The 27,028-nt window shown below is 37.6% G+C and overlaps 4 protein-coding genes across 5 annotated transcripts; 1 reads left to right on the top strand and 3 right to left on the bottom strand.

The window, feature by feature from the left end:
• Positions 1 to 356: 356 nt before the first annotated feature.
• On the bottom strand, positions 357 to 4,225 carry LOC103513582 (alpha-soluble NSF attachment protein-like). The gene is made up of 5 exons (XM_008478426.3): positions 4,044 to 4,225; positions 2,850 to 3,167; positions 2,148 to 2,339; positions 1,469 to 1,614; positions 357 to 521 (listed from the first exon to the last, which is right to left on the bottom strand). Exons 2-5 carry the CDS (start codon positions 2,941 to 2,943, stop codon positions 372 to 374), a joined length of 582 nt encoding a protein of 193 aa, XP_008476648.2. The 5' UTR covers positions 2,944 to 3,167; positions 4,044 to 4,225; the 3' UTR covers positions 357 to 371.
• Positions 4,226 to 11,313: 7,088 nt separating this feature from the next.
• Positions 11,314 to 20,866, top strand: LOC103513575 (transmembrane protein 189). Its single transcript, XM_008478418.3, has 4 exons — positions 11,314 to 11,763; positions 16,715 to 16,926; positions 17,276 to 17,494; positions 17,728 to 20,866. Exons 1-4 carry the CDS (start codon positions 11,571 to 11,573, stop codon positions 17,983 to 17,985), a joined length of 882 nt encoding a protein of 293 aa, XP_008476640.1. The 5' UTR covers positions 11,314 to 11,570; the 3' UTR covers positions 17,986 to 20,866.
• Positions 20,867 to 21,289: 423 nt separating this feature from the next.
• LOC103513573 (40S ribosomal protein S28) lies at positions 21,290 to 22,143 on the bottom strand. Its single transcript, XM_008478417.3, has 2 exons — positions 21,829 to 22,143; positions 21,290 to 21,478 (listed from the first exon to the last, which is right to left on the bottom strand). The coding sequence occupies exon 1, from the start codon at positions 22,024 to 22,026 to the stop codon at positions 21,829 to 21,831; it is 198 nt and encodes a 65-aa protein (XP_008476639.1). The 5' UTR covers positions 22,027 to 22,143; the 3' UTR covers positions 21,290 to 21,478.
• Positions 22,144 to 22,435: 292 nt separating this feature from the next.
• Positions 22,436 to 27,028, bottom strand: LOC103513572 (heparin sulfate O-sulfotransferase). 2 transcript variants are annotated; one of them, XM_017445872.2, is made up of 7 exons: positions 26,825 to 27,028; positions 26,269 to 26,559; positions 25,758 to 25,970; positions 24,973 to 25,285; positions 24,565 to 24,703; positions 23,791 to 24,046; positions 22,436 to 23,436 (listed from the first exon to the last, which is right to left on the bottom strand). In XM_017445872.2, the coding sequence occupies exons 3-7, from the start codon at positions 25,864 to 25,866 to the stop codon at positions 23,207 to 23,209; spliced, it is 1,047 nt and encodes a 348-aa protein (XP_017301361.1). In that variant the 5' UTR covers positions 25,867 to 25,970; positions 26,269 to 26,559; positions 26,825 to 27,028; the 3' UTR covers positions 22,436 to 23,206. The 2 variants fall into 2 exon arrangements, with proteins under 2 accessions (XP_017301361.1, XP_008476638.1); XM_008478416.3 differs by having other exon boundaries at positions 26,837 to 27,028.

The following is a 27,028-nucleotide window of genomic DNA, read 5'->3' as shown; positions in this document are numbered from 1 at the left end:
GGCCGCAAAGTTAAAAATTCAACTCACAGGTGGGGCCTTCTACACGGGCCTTTGCGGGCTTTCGCGGGCCGCAGAAATCAACTCGCGGGCCGCATGCAGCCCTTGGGCCGCGGGTTGGACAACCCTGAGATAGGTAATGAGAAAATTTCATCAAAATCGGACAAACTGTTGTTATGAAACAAACTGACAAATATAAACATAACCCAAGTTAACTTAGAGACAGAAACACACACAGAAATAAATTGAATTAATAAAGGTCGAAAACATGTCAATCTGCTGAGCCTTTCCGGGATTGAGCTATACCTAATGACCAGCTCGACCCACGATTGAAATCAATCCACATGCCAGTCCTAAAAATTTCGGAAAAACATTCAGGTGAAAGGGGAAATCTCACCTAGTTGCTCATAAAGTTTGATAGCCTTGTCCAGATGATCGGTGAGAGCGGAATAGTTAGCGATCTTGATGAGACACTTGTTAGCCGACGATTTGTTCTCTTCTCCTGCATAACAGTCAGCTGCATGCTGGTGAAATAGAATAGAGTAGATTGGAATATATAATAAGATAGCAGAGAATAAAATGGAATCTAGAAACGGAATACAATACCTATAGCAGAATGGAATAAAATCTAGTAAACTAGGAATTATTAAGCCTTGTTTATTATCAAGCTCGAATAGGACTACAATGCCGTCCGTACCCAACTGTCTGCCACAAGGTCTTATACCTCAAATAACTCAGGTGTGATTGTGATTTCATCCGACTCGAGTTTCGCCTACTTTGTAGGATTTATCAAGGAAATTGACTCGGATCAAGGAAACGGATGAGAGTCAACAATTGAGTATCCAAAAACATATAACGGTAAGCAACAATTCCAATACATAGGATACCTAATATAAACCTAACTAATAATAGGGACTAGGTACCTGATAGTGATTTGAAAATAGGGATTAGGTATCTGATAGTGGTTTGAAAATAGGGATTAGGTACCTGAGAGTGGTTTGAAAATAGGGATTAGGTACCTGATAGTGGTTTGAAAATAGGGACTAGGTACCTGAGAGTGGTTTGAAAATAGGGATTAGGTACCTGATAGTGGTTTGAAAATAGGGACTAGGTATCTGATAGTGGTTTGAAAATAGGGACTAGGTACCTGATAGTGGTTTGAAAATAGGGACTAGGTACCTGATAGTGGTTTGAAAATAGGGACTAGGTATCTGATAGTGGTTTGAAAATAGGGATTAGGTACCTGATATTGGTTTGAAAATAGGGACTAGGTATCTGAGAGTGGTTTGAAAATAGGGATTAGGTACCTGATAGTGGTTTGAAAATAGGGATTAGGTACCTGATAGTGGTTTGAAAATAGGGATTAGGTACCTGATAGTGGTTTGAAAATAGGGACTAGGTACCTACCTGATAGTGGTTTGAAAATAGGAATTAGGTACCTGATAGTGGTTTGAAAAAAGGGACTAGGTACCTGATAGTGGTCAATGGCCTTCTCCTGATCCTCAAGCTCTTTCTCGTAGATCTCGGCAATATTCTCGTGATGTTTGGCCACCATAATGAATCGGCCCATGTCGGTATGAATCTCCACGGCCCTTTCTATCGCTTTGATGGCTTCGGCTGTGGAAATTTACTTAGATTATTTATTATTACATTATGGGATCGAGTGGATTGGAACACATCACATGCCTTCAGGCACATTCAATTTGTCAAGGGTCTAGGTTTTCTTTACCCTTGGGATCAATTTAATTGATTTCAGTGGGTCGTATTAGATTTAAGTGGGCCGATGTCTACTCAGATCAGATATTTCACCTTGAAAAGATTTCAGGATGCAGGATGCCAAAATTAACCTGGAAGAGAGTCTAGCCTAATTCGCATGAAGGGTAGTGCGCCTGTCCTGTAAGCGCTAGGTCTATCCTGTTCTCTCTTCTATTTTGGTACGATAAACCTTCGTTGTTAAGGTGTGTCCACACGTTGTCGACCGGCCGTCGATCGACGTCGATCCTCATCCATTTACAATAAATTCATAAATTCACATATGGTCGACCGATGATCAATCGACGACCGTCGACTATGTGTGGACATCACATTTAAAGTTTCCTCTATCAAACCTCTTCCAAAATAATAATAATATATAATAGGTTCAAGCTTACCCGGATTAGATTTCTTGTAGCAGTTGGCCGCATCTACAAAGCAGAGACCGGCATCGTGTTTATTGTTGTTCTTCAGATGTAACGTTCCCGCCTGCAGGAATGCATTCCCACCGTCGTTCCACTTCTTGCCCAACTTGAACAGGTTGCCAGCTCTCACGTAGAGGTCTATGGCCTCATCCGTCTTGTTGCCACCTGGAGGGAGAAAAAGGTGACGTTAGGTTGTAGTTTCCTTTCCCAAGTTTCAGGTGGTAATAAGGTAATATGTACTGGTAATGATGGAATTTTTAAGTGGTAACTTTTGTAGCAATTTTTGTAGTCTGGCTGTTGGACTTACAGGGAGGATACCAGTCTGAAATTTTCCTTTTTGATTGAGAGGCTGACGGAAAAAGCCGAACCCGTCTGAACACGGGAAAAGGTGAAGAAGAAGAAGGAGAAAGAGAAGAAGAAGAAGACCAGGACGACGACGAAGAAGAATGAGAAGATAACGAAAAAATGGGGAAATGGTACAATGTCAGACACTGTTCCATTTCTCTATTTCCCATTACGTGCTGGAAAATTTTCCAGTTGGATTTTTCGGGGTGTACTTACGTGAGCTTTCTATGTCCTTAGCGGGACAGCTTCAGCATAAGGTATAGAAAAAGAAAGATAGGTACCCACAACGGGCCAAAAACTATCCAGCTAAGTTTTGCAGGTTTTGCTTACCTGTGAATTGACTGAAGAATCCTTTGGACGATGAGGAAATCTTCTTCTCTGCCTCTGCTACAAGCTGGCGTGCTTTCTGCTCATTGTCAGCCATGATGAGGACTTTGTGTTGAGCTTTCCTAGTCCTCAAGCAGGTGGGATTTCCAGTCCTCTAAAGAGAACTCACGAGGACCTCAAAAATGAAGTTCTGCGACTTCAGAAATGAGATTTCTTTTCTCTTGAGATTCAGCAATCCCCCGAAAGTCGTCCTCGAAAATTTCTACTTGCGGAAACCAACTAAGATTCTTGGTGTATGAAGAAATCGGAATTATTTTCGACCTGTAAAAAGAAACGAAATCGCATTACTGTCCTTCCGACAAGATAGCCAGTTACAGTGGGAGGTAGCGCGTCTGCCTTGTAAGCACTAGGTCGCGGGTTCGATTTCCGCCCGGGCCGATTTTATCCTAAACAAATAAGGTTCATTCTCGAAATGGCTGACTTTCTCCTATCTTGTCTTCCTTCTCCCTTCGCTTTCGGGACAATAGGGAATTGAAATTTATAGTTCTCTCTACAACCCTCTAAAAAGAAAAAAAAATCCTAGGTACAAGATAAGGAAGGTAAAAAAAAATGGGAATTTCAACTTTGTTAAATTGTTTCAAATCCCATAGGTAGGTAATTATTTTATCCTCCACGGAAATTAAAGCATGACCTGAATAAATTTTGCAAGTCCATTTTGTGACGCAGTAGAATTTTTTTCACAATTTTATCGACCTTCATGATGGCTTTTTTACTGTTTTCCTATCCCGCCTCTTCGGCCAACCCGATAGAGCGTAAACATTTCCTTTGTAGACATGCCATGACAAAGAACATAAATCCTATGTCAACAATAAACTTCCGACGTAGGGTGGGGTGTTTACGAGTACAGCGCCGCTTAAAATGTCCTCAATACCTTAACACTAGGAAAAAGTAGAATTTCTGTTTTTTTACTTGCTAAAAAAGTAAAAAACTATAAATAAATAGAAAAATTCATTTAAAAAATATCCTTTTTATTTGGTTTAGATACTAGATAGGCATCTAAGAAAAATACGAGATTAAAATGGGTATTGGGGAAAAAATTAACAAATGATTATTTCCTAAGGAAATCTGAGAAGTGAGAAAAATCTCGTCATCTTCACGGAAAACACAATTTTACGCGGCAGAAAAAACGAAACTTACCTAGTTTTATTTATTTCAAACATAGACTTTAAAAAACACAGTAAACAGAAATTACCTATTACTGTTTTATTTGAAAAAATGGGACACAGGAATTATTTAACCAGAAAAAAGAAACAAATTATCAAAACACTAATCCTGGAAAAAGCTGTCTCTGACTGACCCAATTTCCATTTTGTACAACGCGAAGAAGTAAGCAAGGAAAATATTGACTGAAATTTTCCCTTCGTATTACGTCAGACTGAAAAAAACCTGTGACTCAACGAGTGAACGTACTTCATGGAGGTTTCCTAGATTGTGCTGCCGCTATGGTGGAGAAAGTTGGAACTACATATCTGCAAAGCTCGTTCGTTAGAGAAAAAACTTTTCAAGAATAGGTATAATAATTTTGGGTAACCATTCCATTTTGGGCATATTTATGATGTTCAGGACAACTTGTTATGATACCAGAGTGGACACTACCTGCCCTCAAGAAACCAAATTTGGATCTTTTATCTTATGAATGCCTGGAAACTCTTGTGTGTATGCAATGTGCACAGCACAACACGTTGTATTCGTCAAAATTACGTTTTTCCTTCCTTTCCTCTACTAGGTAGATACCTAAGTTACTGTATGGCTTATCTACCTATTGTTAAGGTAATGAACTTTAGATGGGTATTGTTTCTTTTTTTTTAAGGCCTAAGATACTAGTTGTATCTTGGGATTTTGATAGAAAAAACTTCATTATCTTACCCATCTATCTGTCAGTATCGAATAGGACCAGTAACTAAATGACTAATAGGAGGGCGTACCACTGTAACTTAACTTTTACTTACGTTAACTGTCCGACTAATCTATTATAGTGACCTTTAACGAACGGTAACTCTGTAGTTCAATAGCCCTTTGCTTTTACTTTTCATTGTACTTACCTACCTAGTCTAATAAAAAAATTAATCTAAAGACAGACAGCAGATTTATAAGCACTGATAAACTGAAGGCAACTTTACAAAAGAAACATGGTAAGTATGAGTCCATATTAGAAGGATATTTCACTACCCAGTTGGAATTTTTATTCAGCTTAAAGCGATAGAGTTGCCTTGTAAAAGCTAAGCCGCGGGTTCGATTTCCAATCGGAGCGGATTTTCTCTTGAACTGATAATGTTCGTTCTCGGAACGGCTGGCTTTCTCCTATCCTGTCTTCCTTCTCTGACAAATCTGACGAAGCTTTACGGGACGTTCTCGGAGCGTTCTTTTTTCCCCCAACCCAAGTCAGATTAGTAAGTAGATATTATTATATGCATTTGACCTACAAACTCCACAAATAGAGGAACTGAACAACACTCGTAATTTACAATACCCTCCCCAATGGAAGCAATGATTCAAAACAATAAATAGCCTAATGAAGAAGAGGATCTAATGACAAAGTAGATAAAATGTTCCTAATGAACTGACATCAAAAGATGAAACATTCCACACCAGTATGTACCTAACTGGAGATCAAAGAGGTCCCCAATATTATGTTACTTCCATGGCTCCAATCTCATTTTGATTCGTATTCAACAGGGCCGTATCCAGGATTTTGTCGAGGGGGTCCCGAAAGTCCAAACAGTAATGTACCTGAGGGAAGGAGGGGGGGGGATGCTCCGAATTTTCGGAGTCTTGACAACTGTAAAGGAGAAAAATGAAGCTCGAAAGCTAGAAGGGGAAGCCCGGATGCCTCGCCCCTTAAATACGGTCCTGGTGTTCAGAACAACTCATTCTTCCATAGCTCTGTTCATCATTACGAAATGCAATATGACATGTCTACTGATAATATCAATAATGATAATAATGTCAATGATGTCATTGAAAAATCTTCCGTTTCTTCCTTCGATAGATATATAATATTTTAATCTAAGCTAATTAAATCCTCCCATATTTTACTCGTAGTGTCGTCGTTACTCGATTTTCACACACATGGCTCTGTTGTGAGCCAAAACGCAGAAATTAATATTATCTGGATTAAGTAGTAAATTACTAAATCAAATAATGATACACAAGTATTATTTGATTAGGATGATCGTTCGCTTTCTGGGTCCATAACTGGTCTTAGGGTGTTGAAAGTATTGGGAGTTTCAAAACGTCAAAAACCTTGGTTACCCAGAGAGAGAGAGGAAAGACAGGAAAAAGCCAGCCGATCCGAGAACGGACCCTACACCCTACCTGTTTAGGATAAAGTTCGCCCCGGGCAGGAATCGAACCCATGACCAGGCAGCTAGATTTAGCTAAATTGACAGGCTACTTACAAAGGTTAATTCGGTATTTTAAGAAGAAGAAACTCTTTTGATAGCAATTCCAATAAAGTGAACTCTCGTTTATTGGTGGGACTTGAAATCCTACCAGGGCTGTGTCCAGGATTTTGTCGAGGGGGGGGGAGGCCGAGGTCCAAACACTAAAGGACGGGGGGGGGGGGGGTGGATGATCCAAAATTTTCGGTGTCTGGCCCACAGTACAAGTGGAAAATTAAGCTCGTAGGGGGTAGGGGGGGGGTGGCCCGCTGGACCCCAAATTCGTTCGGACCTACAGTAAAGGAGAAAAATGAAGCGAAGCTCGAGGGGGGGGGCGGGCGCCCTCACCCCCCCACTAAATACGGCCCTGAATCCTACCCCTGATGTAAGTGCAGAATTGACCTCAAGTTCATTTACTTTGGTTTGCGTGACAGAAGTTTCTAGCTACAGCTCATTTATGTTATTGTTATTGTTGTTTCAACTCCTGGCACACTCGCCAGTCATTCCAAATATTTCACAGTTTTGCGGGTGGTTGGGGGTTTCTAAATTCTAGATAGATCGGACAGGGAGGTTTATTATTTATGAATAAGTATACCTAGGTGCCTATGTATATGTATTTCTTTGTTTTTATTTTGTTGATCGCATGTTAACCATGACAGTCACCTAGGCCACTGTTAAAGAGCTCAATATCGTTGGGAAATAGTTAGGTACATGGTTGGAGAACTGTTGGCCAACGTTAAGACAGCGCGCCAACCCATACATTTTGCCAACCACCAAAAATATAAATAACATAAGGCCAACAATTACCCAACCTGAAATGTTGTTAGGGGAGCTATCGTGAGAGGCAAAAGAACGGGACAGTACTTTGGGTGTGTCGTGTGCGCTGGCATTTGATACTTTTTCCTTTGAACTCAAATCTAGGTCACTCATACCAGCAATAATAAAAGGTTATAACACTGTGGTACCTGAAGTGGTAATCTATACTAATCTGTTATACCTACCCTCATTTTTGTTTGGATATTTGAATAATAGTCCTCGAAATATTGATTAAATTAGGTGGTGAAGTTAAATTTTCCTTTCCGAAACTGAGACGATTTCCCCTCTTCTGAAGATTCCCCCTCTAAAAGTCTATCGATCAATGTCGATCGACATCGCCTACTACGAACCCCCTACCACCTAATTAAAATAATGTCAGTTCAATCATTAATCAGCCTGTCTCGTCTGGAATAAAATTATCTATTTTATCAGTGTATCATCTCTTTGGAAAATTCTGCCCCACCCCTCCTAAAATTCAAGATAACACTTCAATGATAACGTCGCTTAAAAACAGAGCATAGAACAGCGAGCACGTAGAGGGAAGTGACGATAAGGTTTGTTCTCGGAACGGCTGGCTTTCTCCTATCCTGTCTCCGTTCTCTCTTCGCTTTCGGGACGATAAGACCATGGCAGTTACAGTTCCCTCTTAAGAAGAAAAAAAAACTCCCTCGGGTATACGGATAAGTATGAATCTCTCAGTTTAACAGGCTATTCTAGCTAATTTCTCCTGGTTGCCATAAGTGATACCCACTCTGATCTACGCGTTTGTCACAAAGCATGTTTCGCGAACAATTAACCGAGTGCACACCGGCAGTCATAAAGGCCAAGGTAATGTCATGTCAATCTCACGTACATATCAGCATTCAGCATGTATCACACTACTATGGCACAATATCGCAGTGTGGCATACAATAACCACGATACATATTAGGTAGTATTAGGAAGAGGTTCTTAATCTTTTAGAACTGGCGGACTAATAATGTGAAACCCAATGGAGTAGTTGCAATAAAAATTATTACTAAATGGTTTAATAAATTTTCATTTTCCGCTCCAATGAAAGAGTTCAAAGATGTGTGACGTCAGACTCCAGGCAGTTGCCTCGCTAGGTAGCGCCAGTATGCAAGCGCGCTTGCGGAAGAGCAGAAAGAAATGCGCAAAAACGTATGCGCACAAACACATTCATCTGCTGTCTGCGAGGGAGCTTTGCTCGGAACATTTGATGTGACGTCATCGCCTACGGGAGCGTATGCCGTGACGACAAAGTTCACGATTTACCGGTATTTTTTAAATCGATTTATCTCGGGATATAGAAGTCGTAGGAGAAAACGAAAAATTCCGTTGGTCCTCATTTTTCCTGCTCTATGACTTTGAAACATCACCCAAGTAAGCGCAACTGATCTATTCTTCGTGAACCAGTTTATTATATTGGGTCCGCCTCACATTGGGAGCGTAGGCGGGCGTCTTTTAATATGCATAGTTTTCTGCAAAAACAAACCTATGAAAATGAAACAGCGTTAACAGAGTCTACAGCAGAGGTGGCCACTAACCTTACCTTCAAGAGTCGCAATTACATCATAAAGCCGATTCGGGTTTTATACTTTCTACATAGGTATAAGAAGTATTGAATTATTGATGACTTGAGGTCCCTGGACCATAGGTTAAGAACCACTTTGTGACTAGCTGACTAGTGCAACTCTAGGTGCTTGTAATTAGGTATAGGTACCTTAGGAACTTGGATAGAAGTAGTACACGCTGGCAATAACAACAACAAACTATGAACTATGGTAAGTAATAACTGGCACAGATAGAGAACACCTGACTATGAGTCACACTGAACGATTGTATCATTTCAGATCTTACTCGTACCTACTATGTTAAGAAACAATCAATCCTAGCTCTAAACAATCAATCCATTACCTAAAACTTGTGGAAGGAAATTATGTACCTCCGACTTAACTTCACCTTTTTCTCTCCCACACTAGTTAGCTTGGTTGGTAGCTCATCTGCCTTGTAAGCGCTAGGTTGCGGGTTCGCCCGGGGTGGATTTTATCCCGAACGGACGAGGTTCGTTATCGGAACGGCTGGCTCTCTCCTATCCTGTCCTTCTCTCTTCAATTTCGGGACGATAAGACCTTAGCAGTTACAGCTCCCTCCCTTGAGATTATTTCTCTAGCTAGGTAGGTATCAATAGTTTTAAAATTCTAAATGTACCTATTCCCGCAGACCAAACATTTTGGGAAGCACTGTTCTAAAACGACATACCTGCATAATCAAATCATAGGTTCTGGCAATCTGGCACTAGACAAAATACAATCAATCTTGGCAAGACCTACATATAGTACTATGCAGTATGCATCTATACCTATAATATATATGCAGTACCTATGCATTTTATTGGCCTTGGTTCAACATGATTGGTCATATTGCTCATGGTCTTAGATCAGACTTTAAACCTTTAGACTTGAGGTTTTAAACTTTTTAGTTTGTTTGGTTGTCTGGAGATTCACAGAATTATGAGACGTACATATGGTCGCTAAAGACTGGGTTACACTAGGCCAGTAATTACTGATTATAATCAGTCCAGCTTACTATGGACAGGGACTTTCCTTGGGTCAGCCAGGTCTACCTGATAATGTGTGTGCTCATCAGCTATCAGGTAGACCTGACAGGCGAACCTTTTCAGCCCTGCCTGTCAGATATACCTGATAGTGAGTGTCTGGCCTTACAAAACGATCCCCCTACCGCCTAATTAAAATAATGTCAGTTCATTAATCTGACCTGGAATGACCTATATCTACATATGTCTATGTTTAATACCTCATGTAAACACAACTAGCGTTCAGTAACATTCCAGTGCTTACTTCCTCCCTTCCGCCAATCCGCCCTTGGAATAGGGCGGATTGGCGGAAGCGACATCCACTTGTCCGTTCAGTCACCCATCCAGACAAAATCATCGCTCAACATCACTTAACTCCAATGTTCCATCTCGTGCTCTATGCTCTAGAATAGCGTGGTGGGTTTTGGGGGGGGGCGGGTGGGGGATTTCAGGACAAAGTCTGACTCGGGGACTTTGAACAGAGAGGATTCCCTTTTAAAGAAATAGCAAAGGTTGAGAGCGTAGGGCATCCACTCATTTTGTAGCCAAAACCAAATGTCATTCCCAAGCAATCTCCCTATTTAGGGTTGATTTAGAGGGTGACGAAAAACGCCGACCCCTTCTGAACACCGGAAAAGGCGAGGCAGAAGAAGAAGACAATATTTTTTAGGATATCCCTATATACGGCCCTGATGTGGGAATATTTACTGAGGGTGTGTCGTACTAGTAAAGATTATCACGTCATGGCTAAACTAAACTTGTAGTCTATTTTATCACGCTTTGTGGCACATAATATGTACGAAATATAACGATACCTATCGGAATGGCGTAGGTGCAAGGGGGACTCAGAGGGAACTGTAAACAGCTCTTATCAAAATTGTAATCATATAGATACCTACTTGATGCAAAGTGAACTGGATTGAAAAATCATAGATAGGCATAGATCGGAAGGAAGGGCGAAATAAACAAACTAAAAAAAAGTTAAAAATCTTTGACTTAAAACTCAATTCGTTTAATGGTTCTCCCTGTCTATCCATAGGTAGGCTAGGTAATGTAGGTATAATTATAATCCAATTATTATTTTCATTCTCTTTTTAATAACTACTTACCGTGTCCAATAATTACCTAGGAGGCTTGAAAATACGCAGGTCTTTTAGGGGGTGCAGTTAGTCCAGACTGCCGCACAATAATGAGCTTGTTTGCTATTCTACGATGAATCAGATGTTTTGGTAGTCAGAAGACTTGTTCATATAGGTAGATACTTACCTAGTACCTATCTGCTAGGTAGGTACCTAGACATTTTTCGATTAAAAAAAAAAAAACTGCTCTATGTAGGAACCTACCTCTACTTGATTTCTGTGTTGATCCAGGACCAAATAGGAATTGGGAAAGTATCTCTTGATGACAGACACACAGACACTTGATGACAGGGACATGCTATATTGCTCTAACAAGAAATACCTAACCATTATTAAATTGACAGACGACACCGAAGCGAATACAATAGTCCGTCCACTATACCTTTTATTATTAGTAATAATAAAGGAAGGACGGACTAAAAAGGCAGGTAGATAAATTTAAATTCGCGCCACTGATAAGCCATTAGTGTGTGGCACATTGCATAACCAATTTCAAGGGTGTGAAGCGAGCTACATTTTACTTTTGAAAAGTGTGAACACAAACATACCTAGCACAAAAATAAAATTTTGAAAATTTCAAAATAGAAAAAAAAGTGGAAAAGATGTGAAATTTTTCGTCTGTGAATTGAAAACTGGGGCTTCTAGCCTGCCAAGGCGAGATCTCGAACCTTTTTGTGGACACTCCGGGGGGGGCTGGTTCTATTTTCAGCCTGTCAGTTGCCTCTGGCTGAAAATGGCCAAATCAAAGACAGTCCTGTTACCTCCTAAGACAGAGCCAGATGAAATGATCAAGAGCTTGACACTGAAAGATGACCCCAATCTGCATGGAAGTGTCCCTACTGTACCTGCTCCTCAGAACAACTTCAAATCCAGAAGAGGGCCCAAACACAAGGGTGCACAAGAGTTGGCCCAACTCTACACTACAGGTAAAAATCCATTAGCGTAAGAATCCCTCACCTTCCTAACTCACAATATATATCTAAGTACCTACCTCTCTATTTGATTAAATAAAACAACTGGAAATCTCAGGCCATAGTCACTCATTTCTCCAAGAAGTTGGTCATTTTCCACTATTGTAGACATAGGCAGTCAAACTGATGGTCTAATTCCAAGAACAAATTAAGTACACTCCTAACGTTATGCATTATGGACAGAAAAATCATTACTAACCAGGTAGGTATGATAAATATGATAATGATCCTATTTACTAACTATAGGTAGGTAAGTATAGGTATGATGGTAATTATGCAGAAGTCACGTTCGTGGAAAAGAAAAGCTCCTTTTTGTATTTAACCTAACCCTATAATAACACTAATCACTGCTCTAATTGTGAAAACTCCTTTTTGTATTTAACCTAACCCTATAATAACACTAATCACTGCTCTAATTGTGAAAACTCCTTTTTGTATTTAACCTAACCCTATAATAACACTAATCACTGCTCTAATTGTGAAAACTCCTTTTTGTATTTAACCTAACCCTATAATAACACTAATCACTGCTCTAATTGTGAAAACTCCTTTTTGTATTTAACCTAACCCTATAATAACACTAATCACTGCTCTAATTGTGAAAACTCCTTTTTGTATTTAACCTAACCCTATAATAACACTAATCACTGCTCTAATTGTGAAAACTCCTTTTTGCGTTTAACCTAACCCTATAATAACACTGGTCACTGCTCGTTTGTGCCAGTTCCTTTGATTTTAAAAAAAAAAAAAAAAAAAAAAAAAAAAAAACACACACACACACACTCAAGTACTTTTATCAAGTGCATGTTAATTAGGACTTACTACTGACTCATTTATTTACTTGGCTTATCAAATTTTATCTAACCTATCTTCAGACTAATTATAGAGGGGAAACACTTGGTTTCAAGGTTGAAGGTCTTGTTATCTGGTATCTACAGCTGTTCAGTGAATGAATACCTAAGTAAATTTCATAGGTAATTTTATTTGAAATTGAACCATCAATCTCCAGATCCAAAATCAATTGGAAATTGACTTTGGAATCCGTGGCCTCTTTCACAAATGACTCTGTACACTTAACTTCTCATATTTTATTCCATACTTGTTTAAAATGAGGAGTCAGATGGTTCCATTTTTTTTTTTTTTTTTTTTTTTTTTTTTTTTTTTCGTCCACACACAAAACGTTGTGTTGTCGTGTGTCTAATTTGGGAAAAATAAAATTCGAAAATCTTTAATGAGAAAGAATAAGACATCATGACAAATTACCGACGAAATTTTGAAGCTAATGTTCGAAATAATAGGTGTGGTACCTAATAATGATAATAATCATAATAATATTTTATTTTATTTTTTGTAAGAAAGAAGTAGTGTTATGATATCACATGACATTGGAGCGAACGACAGCATGTATTTTAAGGGCGATGCTTAATAGTTTAAGGGCTAATGACACCAATAAGTGGTTTAAAGGCCAGTGATGCCAAATGACGTTATGTAATTTAAGGGCAATCAGTGGCATGTAGTTGAAGGGCAAATGACATTATCTAATTTAAGGGGAGAAGTGCCAAAAAGCTTTAGGGCGAATGGCACCACGTGGTGTAAGGGCGCGAGATTACATGTAATTTAAGGGCCAGTGATGCTAAGTAGTTTAAGGGCAAAAGATGTCATGTAATTTAAGGCCGAGAAATATCAGGTAATTAATAAGGGGAATGATCTGAAGTAGTTTAAGGGCCGATAATGTCAAGATGGATTAAGTTTTGGGGCGGAGGGTACCAAGTACAGAAGGCGCCCAGAGAGATATCAAGCTGTGTGACCCGCGTCGACGCGGCGTCAACTCGACGTTCACTCCGCGTTGGGCGTGGGAGTAAAAATTGTGGAAACTTCAACAAACATGACATCTAGCGGAGAAATAACAAAACATTTTTGTACTTAATGTTAATCGAGAGTATTCGAGAGTCGATTCCGCAATTTAGGAAGCCGCGCTCACTAGAAAAGATACACCAGGAAGAGAAGTGAAATGAAAAACACACAGCTTATATGCTTCCAATGTGAAATGGGCCTTAAGCTTTCCTTTACTTACGAACCCACCTGGGTACCTACATTCCGTGTCCATGAGACAGACATGATACTATGATACGTACCTATCTTATAGTAGTAATATCACATACCTGTTATTATGTAGGTAACCCCTCGGAATTACGACAGACTATGAAGAACATCGGTTGACATCAATCTACCATAGTTTGACATGAAAAATTATCATGACTCATCTGAATAAATTATCGTCCGCCCTTTCAATGACTGTGCGTCGCGTGTCACGGGGATTTATTTGGGCCATGGTAAGGATGTGCCCTTAAGGAGGGAAAGGGGAATGAAATTTAAATAATGGGTGGGTAGTATTTTTTTTTACCCCAAATGGAGTGGTGCGTGTTTTTTTTTTTTTTTTTTTTTTTTTTTTTTTTTTTATTTGGAACATATTTTTTATATATAGGTAAAAATGTAGGTACCTGTGTAGGGGAAGTAGAGAGGTGGGTAGGTAACTACTTTAAGTTGCTTTTTTTCCTCTTTTTAAGAACTTTCAACATGCAAAGAAACCGGAAAACTCTGGAACGCGTTTCAACCAACATGTACCCACGTGCGGTGTGAAGAATTTTGATGGAAATGTGGTTTTTAGATCCAAGTAAGAATATCTAGGTACCTATTTCTTATGCCCGAGATACTTAGGATATGATAATCATAAAATACAATAATTAATTCAGAGGGGGACTGTTAGATAAATGATAACGGGCTTCCTTTCATACCAGTTTCAGTCGGTTCGAATCTGCCCAAATCCCAAAACTTGCGTTTGACAACGAAGAAGAAGAATGAAGAAGAAGGGGAAGAAGAAGAAGAAGAAGAAGAATAAGAATAAAGAAGAAGAAAGCATGCTTGCTAGCAGCAAAACTCTTCATTCTTCTCTCCTATGTGTGTGCCTAGTTGCCTACCTATGCTTCATTTGGCCATTCAGTCATTCCATTCACACAAAACAGTTTATTCAGTTTTCTTCCATTCTTTCGTTCTTTGAATTTGTCTGTACACTCACAACTGTGACTGATTGAATCGTAAATGGATTATTTTTAATGTTTTTTTCTACTCGTGCTGGTGTAATTTCGCGTCTGAAAGTTATTTAATTTCTTCGTCTTTTTAACGTTCATCGTCGCTTGAGTGAAATTCGGAATTGGATAATAAAAACGGTCCTTTGTTATCTTTTAACAAGATAGTGTGTTCTTCTAATATAGAAGCTGAAAATAAATACCTAGTTGAATTTATTATTTAAAAAAAAGTTTTCATAATAAAATATTAAATTTTATATTATCAAGGCATCATATAATAAATTATGTAGGTATTAATTTCTGCTAAAGGTGGATTAGAGAGTTATTAAACCAATAGGTAATTTTAAAATTTTGTCGCTATAAATACGTATTTTAAATTTATTTGGGTAAAACATAATTCATCTTACCAAATGTTCTATTAGTATCTTAGCAATATAATAAAATAATAAATATGTACCTAGGTAAATAAATTAAACCGTTTAGGTCATTTGGAGATTTAGATATGTACCCAATGTAGGTACCTACACTACCTACCGATTTATACCTACCTATATAACCTACGCCCCTAGGGGCGTAGGTTACCCTTTTCGTAAATTTACCCACCTATAGACTACAGAGAAGCCAGCAGCCACCAACTCGTGTTTAGCCGCGTGTTGCTGGCTTATACCTATCTGTAGGTGTCAGATGGTCACCCACATTCGGACACAATTATCCATCGGGAACGATACAGGATTAGGGAGTCCCAATCCTATCTTGCTTTTTATCGCTATTCTAGAAAACCATTTTGAGTGAAATAGGAGGTACCTATTTTTTATTACAAAACAAGCTATGTTTTTGTTCAAGATTTTTTCTCATTACCTACCTACGTAGTACGTATACGTCATAGTATAGGTTCCTTTGCATGTACCTATGTAATAGAAAGTATTAAGTAATTCATATTTAGTATTAGGTAATTCATATAACTAAGATAGGATGAAAGGTGTGATAGCGAGGTCATAATTATTATAATATTTCGAGGCAAAAACAACATCTAGAATCTAGGTAGATACTACAGAAATGTCCTATCCTGCTCTAATTGTGAAAACTCCTTTTTGCGTTTAACCTAACCCTATAATAACACTGGTCACTGCTCGTTTGTGCCAGTTCCTTTGATATCAAACTTCCACACATGGGACTTCTGCACAAGTACCGGTATGATTATTATAATTACCTATGTAAAATAGTTAGGGCCCATCTGAGTACCACTCCAATGCAAAACTGTAGAAACAATATCCTATCTCACCTCGTCCGAGCTCATCTCAGCCCTGTTCATAAACACAGCCTTAATAGTTACCACATCATTTTCCACTTGCCGAGAACATCTCAGAATGGCCTATCTCAGCCCTGTTCATAACCACGGCCTCATTTATTTACTTGGCTTATCAAATTTTATCTAACCTATCTTCAGACTAATTATAAGGGAAACACTTGGTTTCAAGGTTGAAGGTCTTGTTATCTTGGTATCTACAGCTGTTTCAGTGAATGAATACCTAAGTAAATTTCATAGGTAATTTTATTTGAAATTGAACCATCAATCTTGCCAGATCCAAAATCAATTGGAAATTGACTTTGGAATCCGGTGGCCTCTTTCACAAATGACTCTGTACACTTAAACTCTCTCATATTACTGTAGAAACAATATCCTATCTCACCTCGTCCGAGCTCATCTCAGCCCTGTTCATAAACACAGCCCCCCCAGGGGTTTTTTTTTTTTTTTTTTTTTTTTTTTTCTTGGAATCCTTGGAAGTTTTCCATAATCAAACATTTATTCTTCTTCTCAGGCAAAAGGATTCAAGAATTCATCAGTGTCACCCTTTGTATAATTCTAATGCTAGTCAACACTTACTTCATTGGGTCTAGAATCAGACTGGAAAATATCACCACTCTTCTAATATCAGCAGTTGTGGGCATATTGACAGCTGATTTTGCATCCGGTTTTGTTCACTGGTGTGCTGATACTTGGGGATCCACAGAGGTGCCATTGATAGGAAAGGTAAGGAATATGAGGAGCCTAATCCATTGAGCAACATTGCACTTAACATACTGGGTGTTGAAATTGTCTGTTTGGACTGCTAATGCAATGTTCAATTTTAATTAATGTATACTGGGAATCACAGACTGTTCAGTGTGAACTATCAAGTGCTACCATACTCCTTAATCTTTTTACACAATAGCCCCCAGAAGGCTCAAAAGACTTGTTTGTTGTCAAACATATTTATTTCTTGTTGGGACTGACAGATTACTAGATGGAACAAAGATGGTTAGTTATTTTTATCCTTAAAAATAATGTAATTTAATTTTAAAAGTTACAATATTAAAAATCCCCATTACTCTCTTTTTAGACTCTCATCCGATCATTCAGAGAGCATCATGTGGATCCAACATCCATCACGAGGCATGACTTTGTCGAGACCAATGGGGACAACTTCTTGGTCACAATACCATTCCTTGGAAGAATGACATATCAGTTCCTAACGATGAATGAGCAGCAAATCAAACAGAACTTCAACCTGTATTGTTTCATTCTTCTTTTGGCCATCTTTGTAGCATTTACAAATCAAGTAAGAGTTTACTTTTTTGCCTTTAGTGTCATGGTAATTAGGGTGGTATTAGTTTGACTACTTGCCCAGGAAAATGAGGGTTCAAATTTCGTTTGGGAATTATTATTATTTATTTTTTCCCCCCCTTGAGTTCTACAATTCACCAAACCACTAGGTAGTTATTACTACATATTACATGTCATATTTTGTCAGATGTGTCCTCGTCCTCATTTGATATTACATTCTACTTTCAGATACACAAGTGGTCACACACCTACTACAGTCTACCCCGTTGGGTACTGTTCCTACAAGACTGTCACCTCATTCTCCCAAGAAGACACCACAGGTATCACCACGTAGCACCGCACGAGACTTACTACTGTATTACAACTGGTTGGCTAAACTGGCCGCTTGAACAAATTAGATTCTGGCCTCATCTGGAAAGTGTGGTAACCTTTGTGACAGGATACAAACCAAGGACAGACGATTTGAAGTGGACTAAGAAGATGTAAAAGAGTCAATCTTAGACTGGACCAGAAGGTCCTTATTTGAACCCTGATGGCCGTTGTGTACAGTACTAACGGGTAATTCCATGAAATGAGTCATGAAAATATAATAACTCCATTTGGATAGGAATGTAGAGAATCTATAATCTATCTCTGGATAGGAATGAATAATTAGTTCAGTGAAATTTTAACCTAGAACTCCAATGGCTGCTTTCTATGTACTATTGTACTTTTTTTAGTAATTGTGATGAATTTTGCAGTTAAAACTAACATCTACAAATTAGTAATTTTCATGACATAGGTACCTAGTTATTGTACCTTATATCTTGTTTAGCTTGCATTTCAAAATATGTACATACAAACATTATAGCTTCAAAACCTATTCAATAGCAATTTGATAGCTTCAATACCTATCTAATACATACAAAGTATTATTACCTCTACTATCTACTTAATAACAGCTTTAATACCTTCTTAAAAGGAAAAAAGTTTGTTTTTTTTTCAACTACCTACTCCATTTCAATTCAACTTACAATCAATGTTATTACATGACCTTTATTTTTAAATGACTTTTTTATACTTTTACAAAAGCTTTTTTAATGTTTTACTAAAAGAAAAGTTAGTCTAAGAAATTATTTTTTATACTGGCATGTTCTCTGTGCATTTTGTATCATTTTACTGGTGCAGGTGTTGCTAAAGAAAAAAAGGGCAAAGGGTGTTTGAAAAGTTGGACACTTGAACAATTACTATGATGATGGTCCCTCCCTAGTTTTAAATATTGAATTCCCTTGTCTGAAAGTTACTTTTTTGAAAAAGTAATAAAAATATTAAGAGCACCATAGAGCCATCATTTTTGTCTTATTAGGTACTTATTAGGTTGGAACAATTTTTTAAAGCAACATTTACTAAACACCTGTTTGGAAAATGTGCCATGCTTCACATGCTTGCATGCAACTCTCATTTTACCTCAGTGAACTTTAACTTTCGTGAGGGCGGGGGTAACTACATGGGCAAAAATTTTTACCTTGCATTATTTATAAACTAAGAAATTACCTACTTGGAAGTTTTTTCTGAAAGTTGGAAATTGTAATTTTTTATGCATTGTGCACAAAACACTTTCCACACTGAATTATACATACCTAATATAGAAAAAAAGTCAGGTAAAAATGGAAAGTAGGTTGAAAACTGTGAAAAACCACACTCAATCAAATTAATTAGGAAAGTTTGTCTTTGCCCTCATTCCAATTCTAAAATGTATACAAATGTGTAATACTTTTATCTGTTTATTGTTCTTTAAGTATTATCTTGATTCATAATATCTTGCCTTTAAGGTACATCTACCTTCCTAAAAAAAAGTTTGAGCTTTGTGTGAATGAATTGCATTTTATATGACAGCCTGCGTTTTTGTTTATGAACATTTATTTTAAATTTTAATTTCTAGTCAGATAATTCATTTACTTAAACTCCTTACCCAGATACTTACCATTATTACATTTCATAACTCTAGAGATTTCAATTTACCATTACCATACTAGATTATGAGTTATTCCTAATTTTTATTTCATTTTTGTTTACCTACCCACCCAAATTTCATAGTGGCTTACCTAAGTCATAAGTCGAAAATATAGAATTATTTATTTTCGTTTTATATAAATAATACTAAAACTTCCAGATTTTTAATTATATCTTTTACTTAGCAAAGCTACAAGCTACACACCTATTGGATACAATAACCGTCAATTTTATCATTATTTCTTTCAAATGTACCAATTTTTGTATTTTACTATTGATTTATTTAATTTGTTGTATGTTCTCTTTGTTCACTATGTGCCTTAAATCTCATTTGTTACTATGTCAAAGAGCACTTTCTCCATTCTATTGTTTTTAATTTATGGGCAAAACCTCCTTGGCAAGATCTTTTTTGTCATTATTGTGCTTTGATTTTTAGTTTTTTGTTGGAGTCCTTAACTCCTCACTTATTTCATTGGCTTGGAGAAAAACCTGAGCAGTATTATTATGTCACAGTATTCAGTTGTTTTTTAATGTGCTTTCTTTCTGTTCATCATATTTAGCTTGCTAAAGATTCAATTTTACAAAGAACTTTGATTTAATGACATTTTCAAAGAAAGCAAAATAATGTACTAAGTATAAAAAAAGCATTTACTTCATGTATCAGGAATATATTTTTAATATTTTAATGGATTGTGCTTTTTCTGCCTAGAATTGACATTTTTAAGTATATTTTTAAGTATATTGACCAATTCTAGTACTTTCTTCTTACCTGTGTAAGTTGCATTCCCACTAATTGGCAAGTTAAAAACCAAAATAACCTTTAGCCCTCTTCCTTTAAGGTCTGTTCTTACGTGGTTTTTATTTAAATCCATTGGCATTTGCTCTTGGTTCCAAACCTTCTGGTTAAGAGTATATATTTTTTTTTTCTTTTGCTCTCATAACAGTTCCTTGATAGCTCAGTGGTTAAATACTCACCTGACAATCAGGAGGTTATAAGTTCAAATCCTAGTCAAGGCATTATATTTAAGAGGAGTAAAACTGAGAATTTGACCAAAACATAGCAACAGTAAAAAGTAAAGTTACCAAACCAATTAGTCTCATTTAACCCACACAAATTAAAACTGGGATTTTTTTATATATATAGGTATATAAAAGTATAACTGATTGAATGATAGTACTGTATTAATAGTCACCTAGATAAGTTCAGGTGTATTTACCTCAGGAAATCTATGGAATCTGAATTGTATGTTTTCACAGATTGTCGTTCCATCAATGAGTGGGTTAGGAATTTGAAAGTTAACATTGTCATATTTATTCAACAGATCAATTCATATGTTCAAAATAAACCTCACCATTTTATTTATTTGACTAGGTACTTTTGCTTCTTTTTCTTTTACATGCAGGTACATTGATTTCTTTACAGACCATCTCCATAACAGTCAACTTTCAGTGGTAGTTTGTTTGACGGAGGTATCATCCCCTTGCTGATCTGTTGGCAAAATACATAACAGATGTCTCTGCATCTACCACTCCTTACGATAAAAATTCTAGAAATTAACATGAGCTTCCCTTAAGTATTTGGATTTGTTCGTGGTACAGGATTTCTCTAAAGTTCTTTCTGCACCAGAGGATTTCCTGTTTTGCTGCATTCATATCCGAGTTGGGATATAAAAACCTACTTGTAAGTATCCATTTTTATATATAACTTAAGTAAAATAGTATGAGCTTCCCTATCAACACTGGGGAAAAGAATCAGACTTTCTTAACTAATAACGAATAAATGAAAAAAAAAAAAAAATCAATTTTTATATAAACATAAATTGTAAAATGTAATTTAGGATCAAGTAAGATTTACAATGGTTTCATGCATTTTCTTTACCCCTGGTAATTTTTTCTTACTTGCATTTCTCCATTTCTTTATACACACATTTGACAGAATAACAAAGAGTGGAACAGGCATGGAATAGTTTAATACATTTTTCACAATCTGAAACAAACAAAGAGGAAAGGAGGTTTAGAAATTGGTTGAATAATTGAATCAACATATTGAAATCCAGTATGTTTGCTTAGTCTGGCTGTTAGTTTCAACTTTGACCAATATTGATAGACTTGGTGAGTGTTCCAAGGCCCTTTAGGAGAGACTTTTCGTTTAAACAATACGAACTGACTGGTCAAACATTTTCAGGTACCCAATTACTGGAAACTGGAATGACGAGCTATTTTCAAGGCTCTGTCTTTATGGGTTCATGGATATGACATCACTACTTGGTCTACTGACATCTATCCCTCTTAGGATAGTCCTAGGAGGGAAATGGATCTTCTAATGATAATACTTACTTATCTCAACCTTCTGGCTTCTCTTTCAGACTCCAGCAGGGTCAGAATGTCTCCTTCTCTCACTGGTCCTTTCACGTTTCTGATGATGGTTCGGTTCTGGTCTCCGATGAACTCAACTTTGACTTGGGTACACTGTCCTTGGGACCCGGTGCGACCCAGGGTCTTGATGACACGGGCAAGTACGACTTGTTTGTCCATTTTCGACTAAATGGGGGAAAATTCAGGCAAAATCCTAAAAGAAAAGCTGAATTTCTTCAAGAGGCCCGATGAAACGTGATTGATTTCATGAATGGAAAACACACAAGAGGAAGTAAACAAAAATATTTTGAGGTTATGTTTATGTTTGAGATCCGTGCACAAGATCGCAGCAACTTTTTTTATGGAGGCGGCTCGTGACCAGACATCTAAGTTTGTGACTAAAAATTACACAACGCTTACTCATGTTTCTAATTTTTGGCACAATGCAAAATTAAATAAAATTCAGGGACGGATATATCGGAAATCTCAACCTCAGTTGCTGGTTGCTGGGAGGGTTCTACGATTTAACTTTGAAATGAATTCTGGACGTTGTCCTATCACTACGAGTACCTATTAAAAGAAACAAATATTTGTAATGACTTACACAGGGAAGGTACAAGATTTTATTTTCATAAATTGGTAGGTTTTCTTTTACAACATTTTTATGTGATCTAATGTTGGATAGCTATATTACGTATTACAAGTATGTACAAAAGGTCTTTACAAAAATAGAATTTACCTAACATGAATACAGATTTTATACAAACAAAAAAAGTTGAGCCTAGAGAGAAACTGAACTTTGAATCCAGAAGAAATTTTTTTTCCCCATCAATTACAAGAAAATGAAAAAAGATGGAAATTGCACTAAAAGTATTTGTTTGCCTACAGTAGATTGATGAAAATAAAGTAGGTAAGGAAGAAAAAAAAAAGAGGGACGGACGGACGGACAGGAAGGAAAGAAAAGATAAATAAAGAAGAACTTAACATATATTATAAGAAAAACTAAATAAAAATTACTATAATATTATCACTTTCCCTATTAAAGAGAATAACTTCAGAATAATTATTAAAGAGAATAACTTCGCGTCAGCGCTATTTTTCACCATGGGGAAATGAAACCGCGGCCGTTTTAAAGGAGGCGCGCCAAAATCAAGTTCGGAGCGACGGACCACCAGCCTATATATATTAACACAAAATGAAGTTGTGAGAGTTTTCGGAATTTTCGACATTTTTATTTCCTTCCCAAGGTGTATTCCGGTTGAGTAAAAGTAAAACAGTTCACTAAGTGAGAGTCCTGCCATTAAAGCATTAAAAAAAAGTTTTCGGGCGTGCGAATTCCTTTTTTCGAGCAGCAGGGTTATTAGGGCTTTGGATAAATTTTCTCATACATGAACTGCTTCCCCTTGTCCGCCTCATATCCCAGGACCTTGTTGTACACGAGATTGTGTTTCTTGACGAAATGAAACTGTTCCAGAGCATATTCGTAAAGCTCGTTTTCTAGTTCCCAGATCTTCGACTTCTTGATCTGTTGCACTGTTTCTTCCGATGGGTCGATCTTCCGATTTGTTCGCCTCAAATGAGACTTGTTACCTGTGAAACGAAAGTGGCATATTGACTATTGGGATGTTTGGAGAACGATTACTATTTCACTTTTTCTCAAAGGATAAAAAAAAAAAAAAATGTTACATTATAAAGCGAAGGACTAGTTTCGCCTGTGAGGGCATCTTCAGCAAAGAGTGGCATGTTCTGAGAAACAACTCTAACGAAGTGCATAATCCACAGCAAAAAATTTCTATTTCCAGATGGGCGGTGATGTATTTTACATTGAAATAGGGCACTTTCTTCACGAAATTCCTGTGTGCGGAGTGCGGTATGTAGGACTATTGCACCTTGAAGTGATGCAAAAGCAGTTCGACAGTAAAGGTATAGAATCTTCATACTCACTCGTGAGGAAATGGTCGGTGCCACCGCGGAAAAACGACGGAAGTGCCGCCTCCAACAGTGAAACAAAATCTGTAAGTTCCTCTGTTACTCCCACGAGAAGATATTTGGTCACCAGATTTTCCTTGGCTTTCTCGAGAGCCCATGGGTTCCCTGGCACCCAACAAGCGGCAGCATGGCCACATAGGAATGGCACCTGAAGCCACATATTCTCCAGACTACACTCGGTGCGGTTCAGTCGGATGCACTCGTCAAACGTCTGCAAAAAGAGATGACATAGGCGAAACCAATGTTTATATTATTTCTCAATCTCAACTGAGAAAAGGAAAGGCGACGCGCCAGAGGTAGAGGGGAAAAATTTGAGGGTTCCTACTAGTTCCTAGATATATTTACAAGGAAGGGGTGAGTTCAATCCAAGCTAAAATATGGAATTTTATCATCAACATTGTATGTGTTTGTAGTCCCTTTCGAGTAGATAAGTAGTATGTTTTGTAGTAAAAATAAGCACTTATTCAGAATCTAACACAGGGGGTCGCAAACTACTCAGATGACTAGGAGACCCTTCGCGAGCTACCTTTTAGTCTGGAAACCAAAAATTTACGACTGACGAACGTAACGACGTACATTTTTGGTTCCCATAAGAGTTGCTCTCACTAGTGCGACTGTCCGCGAGCTACCAGACAACCTCTCGCGGGCTACCGGTAGCCGCGATCGACGAATTGGCGATCCCTGATCTAATATATACTTACAGATCCCTGATCTAATATATATACTTACAGTCTTGTCTCCATGTTTTTTCCGCACCAGATGAGGTCGATAGTTGTCTCCATACCGGAGGAAGTAATAATAAGACACCAAACGGTCCAGAGGTTTCCTTAAGATGTTGATGAACAGGGGCTGCTCCTTGGACCCAAATCTGAAAACAGCATCAACAGTACATTACACTATATTGAAATCGGGGGACTTTCCTAACGAAATTCCTGTGTGTGGAGTCCAGTATGTAGGACTAATGCACCCAATTACAATACACATCTCATCAGCAGAACCATTTAACAGTATCCCATTAACAACATACATCCTCAGAGGTCCTTCTAAATTGGAAGGTACTTTTTAAAGGCCTTTATGGAACCCCTGATTTTTGTAACAGATTTCTCCCCTGTCAGACTACCATATCACTGTACTTACTGTTGAAAGTCTATGAAACCAAAATGTCCATGATACAGGGCTGGTCTTCTGTCCCGCCACTTTGTCACATTGTTCACAAATCTATACTGGTCAGCCAAGCTCAACACATGATTGTTCCCTGTCACATTCACATGTAGCACATTGAACCGTTTCTTACGGCACATATCGTAAGCCATGTTGACAAAACTGGTAGACCCTGTTTTTGGTACTCGATTGTAAATAATGACAGTGTCCCATGACAGAGAATCGGTTTCTGGACTAGGACTCTTTGCAGAGCTGATATGTATCTGATGGGACTTCTGGGTGTTTATTTCTGAGGAGAGAAGAAATGGGTTTTATTTTTTTAAGGTGTGGAGAAGAGGAGGTTATACGACTAATTTTAGTACTTAAACCATGACTATCAAGGCATCATTTTGGAAAATCTCATTGGTAAACATAGAACATATTATTTACTAATGTATGTACAGAAATCGGCCAAAATCGATAGAGAAGTTCCAGAGGTGGTGGAAAAGGTCGTTAGAGACTTCAGAGGACAATGAGAGTAACAAGGGGGCAAGCCGATGCTTTGTGTCGCCTTTGAACACAGAAATGAAAACACAGTTGACTGAATTTTGTTTTATTTCCTATTTACGTTTCACATTCTGGCATTTTCAGTTTCTTCTTGTATTTTTTTTTTTTTTTTTTTTTTTTTTTTTTTTTTTAGGACTTTGAGGGCTCATTTTGAAGCTAATCTCTGTTTTTGGACTTTTGAGGATTTCTTTTAATTTTTGAATCTTCATACTTACCAGTTGTGATAAAACTGATGAGGTACTCCAAGTATAGAATTCGGAACACACAGAATAGCAGTAAAATGACTATGCATGTTGGACTTAGAATGATGTTCCTCAACAACATGTTAAAGCTTCAGTCTTCAAATCTCCCACTTACAATGGCACTAGACACACTGCAGCTATATATTCTGTTCTTAGAACTTCAATCAAACTTGTGTGCTGAAGAAACTGGAAACAGACAGTATTGGAAAAATTATGATGAGGACTTTTTTTTATCAGATCATAGACCCATTCACACCTTTGCAGGGCTTGCAAGGGCCTTTTTTTACTTTCACCATAACTCCTTAATCAAAGGATTTTAGCCTGTACATTTTTCTGTTTATACAGCAGAGTCTCAGTTTAACCATCAGAAGCTGTTTAACACTGTGAGTGAATTCACAGTTCACTGAATAACTCTTAAAAAATATCTATCAGAAGACAGCTAACTTCCTGTAAACTTTCCCAACATCTATCATTTACAACTTACAAGGTGGATTTTTTTCGTACATCCATTCTGTTTGCTTCAAGAAATCATCCAGTTCTTTCCGCAAATCATTCAATCGTTTCACATGGAGTTGCTGACTGAGATCCGAACAATCTGATGCTTGTTCAAGCTGAATCTTGGAAATCAAATCATGCATTTTGGAACCCTCTTTACATTTTGGTTCTTTGGTTTTATTACGGGAAACAGACTTGGAGGTGGGGGTCTGATTTGGAGTGTTCATTGAGTGGACAATCAGGTATTGAATTTTTCAACTAGCAAGAGGGTTCTACAAGACTGTAAGAGAGAAGGGGCAAATAAGTAAGAAGGGGACAGTCAATAAATCCATTAGGTAATTGAAAGGTTCATTCTTTGGGATAAGTAAAATCAAAAACATTATTGTGTGGGCTTAGAGTCATGGAACTAGAACGGGCTACTGGGTAGTTTAAGACTTTATGTGTTGATCCTTGGCTTGTCAATGCAGATCTTCTGGCAAAAGTTTATTTGTTATGATGGTTATCATTGGTCTTATGAAATCTTATCAATGACACTAATCACTTACTTGAGTACCTACCTGATGAGTGAGATAAGTAGGTTTAGAGCTCAACAGGTTTTTCAATGAGGAAATAAAGTACTGATTAGGTAGTTCTTTTCTTATCACTTTATCACAGAAAAGTTGGTCACTTTACTGATCGGAAAAACTTTAAACTTTCTTTGGTTTTTGCACTTTTTGCTCTTTAATTTTTTTTTTTTTTTTTTTTTTTTT

This window comes from Diaphorina citri, unplaced genomic scaffold (assembly GCF_000475195.1).
Source record: "Diaphorina citri unplaced genomic scaffold, Diaci psyllid genome assembly version 1.1 scaffold989, whole genome shotgun sequence".
NCBI classification, from domain to species: domain Eukaryota; kingdom Metazoa; phylum Arthropoda; class Insecta; order Hemiptera; family Psyllidae; genus Diaphorina; species Diaphorina citri.
The sequence above is the reverse complement of the archived record's forward strand: the minus strand, read 5'-3'. Positions and strand labels throughout refer to the sequence as shown.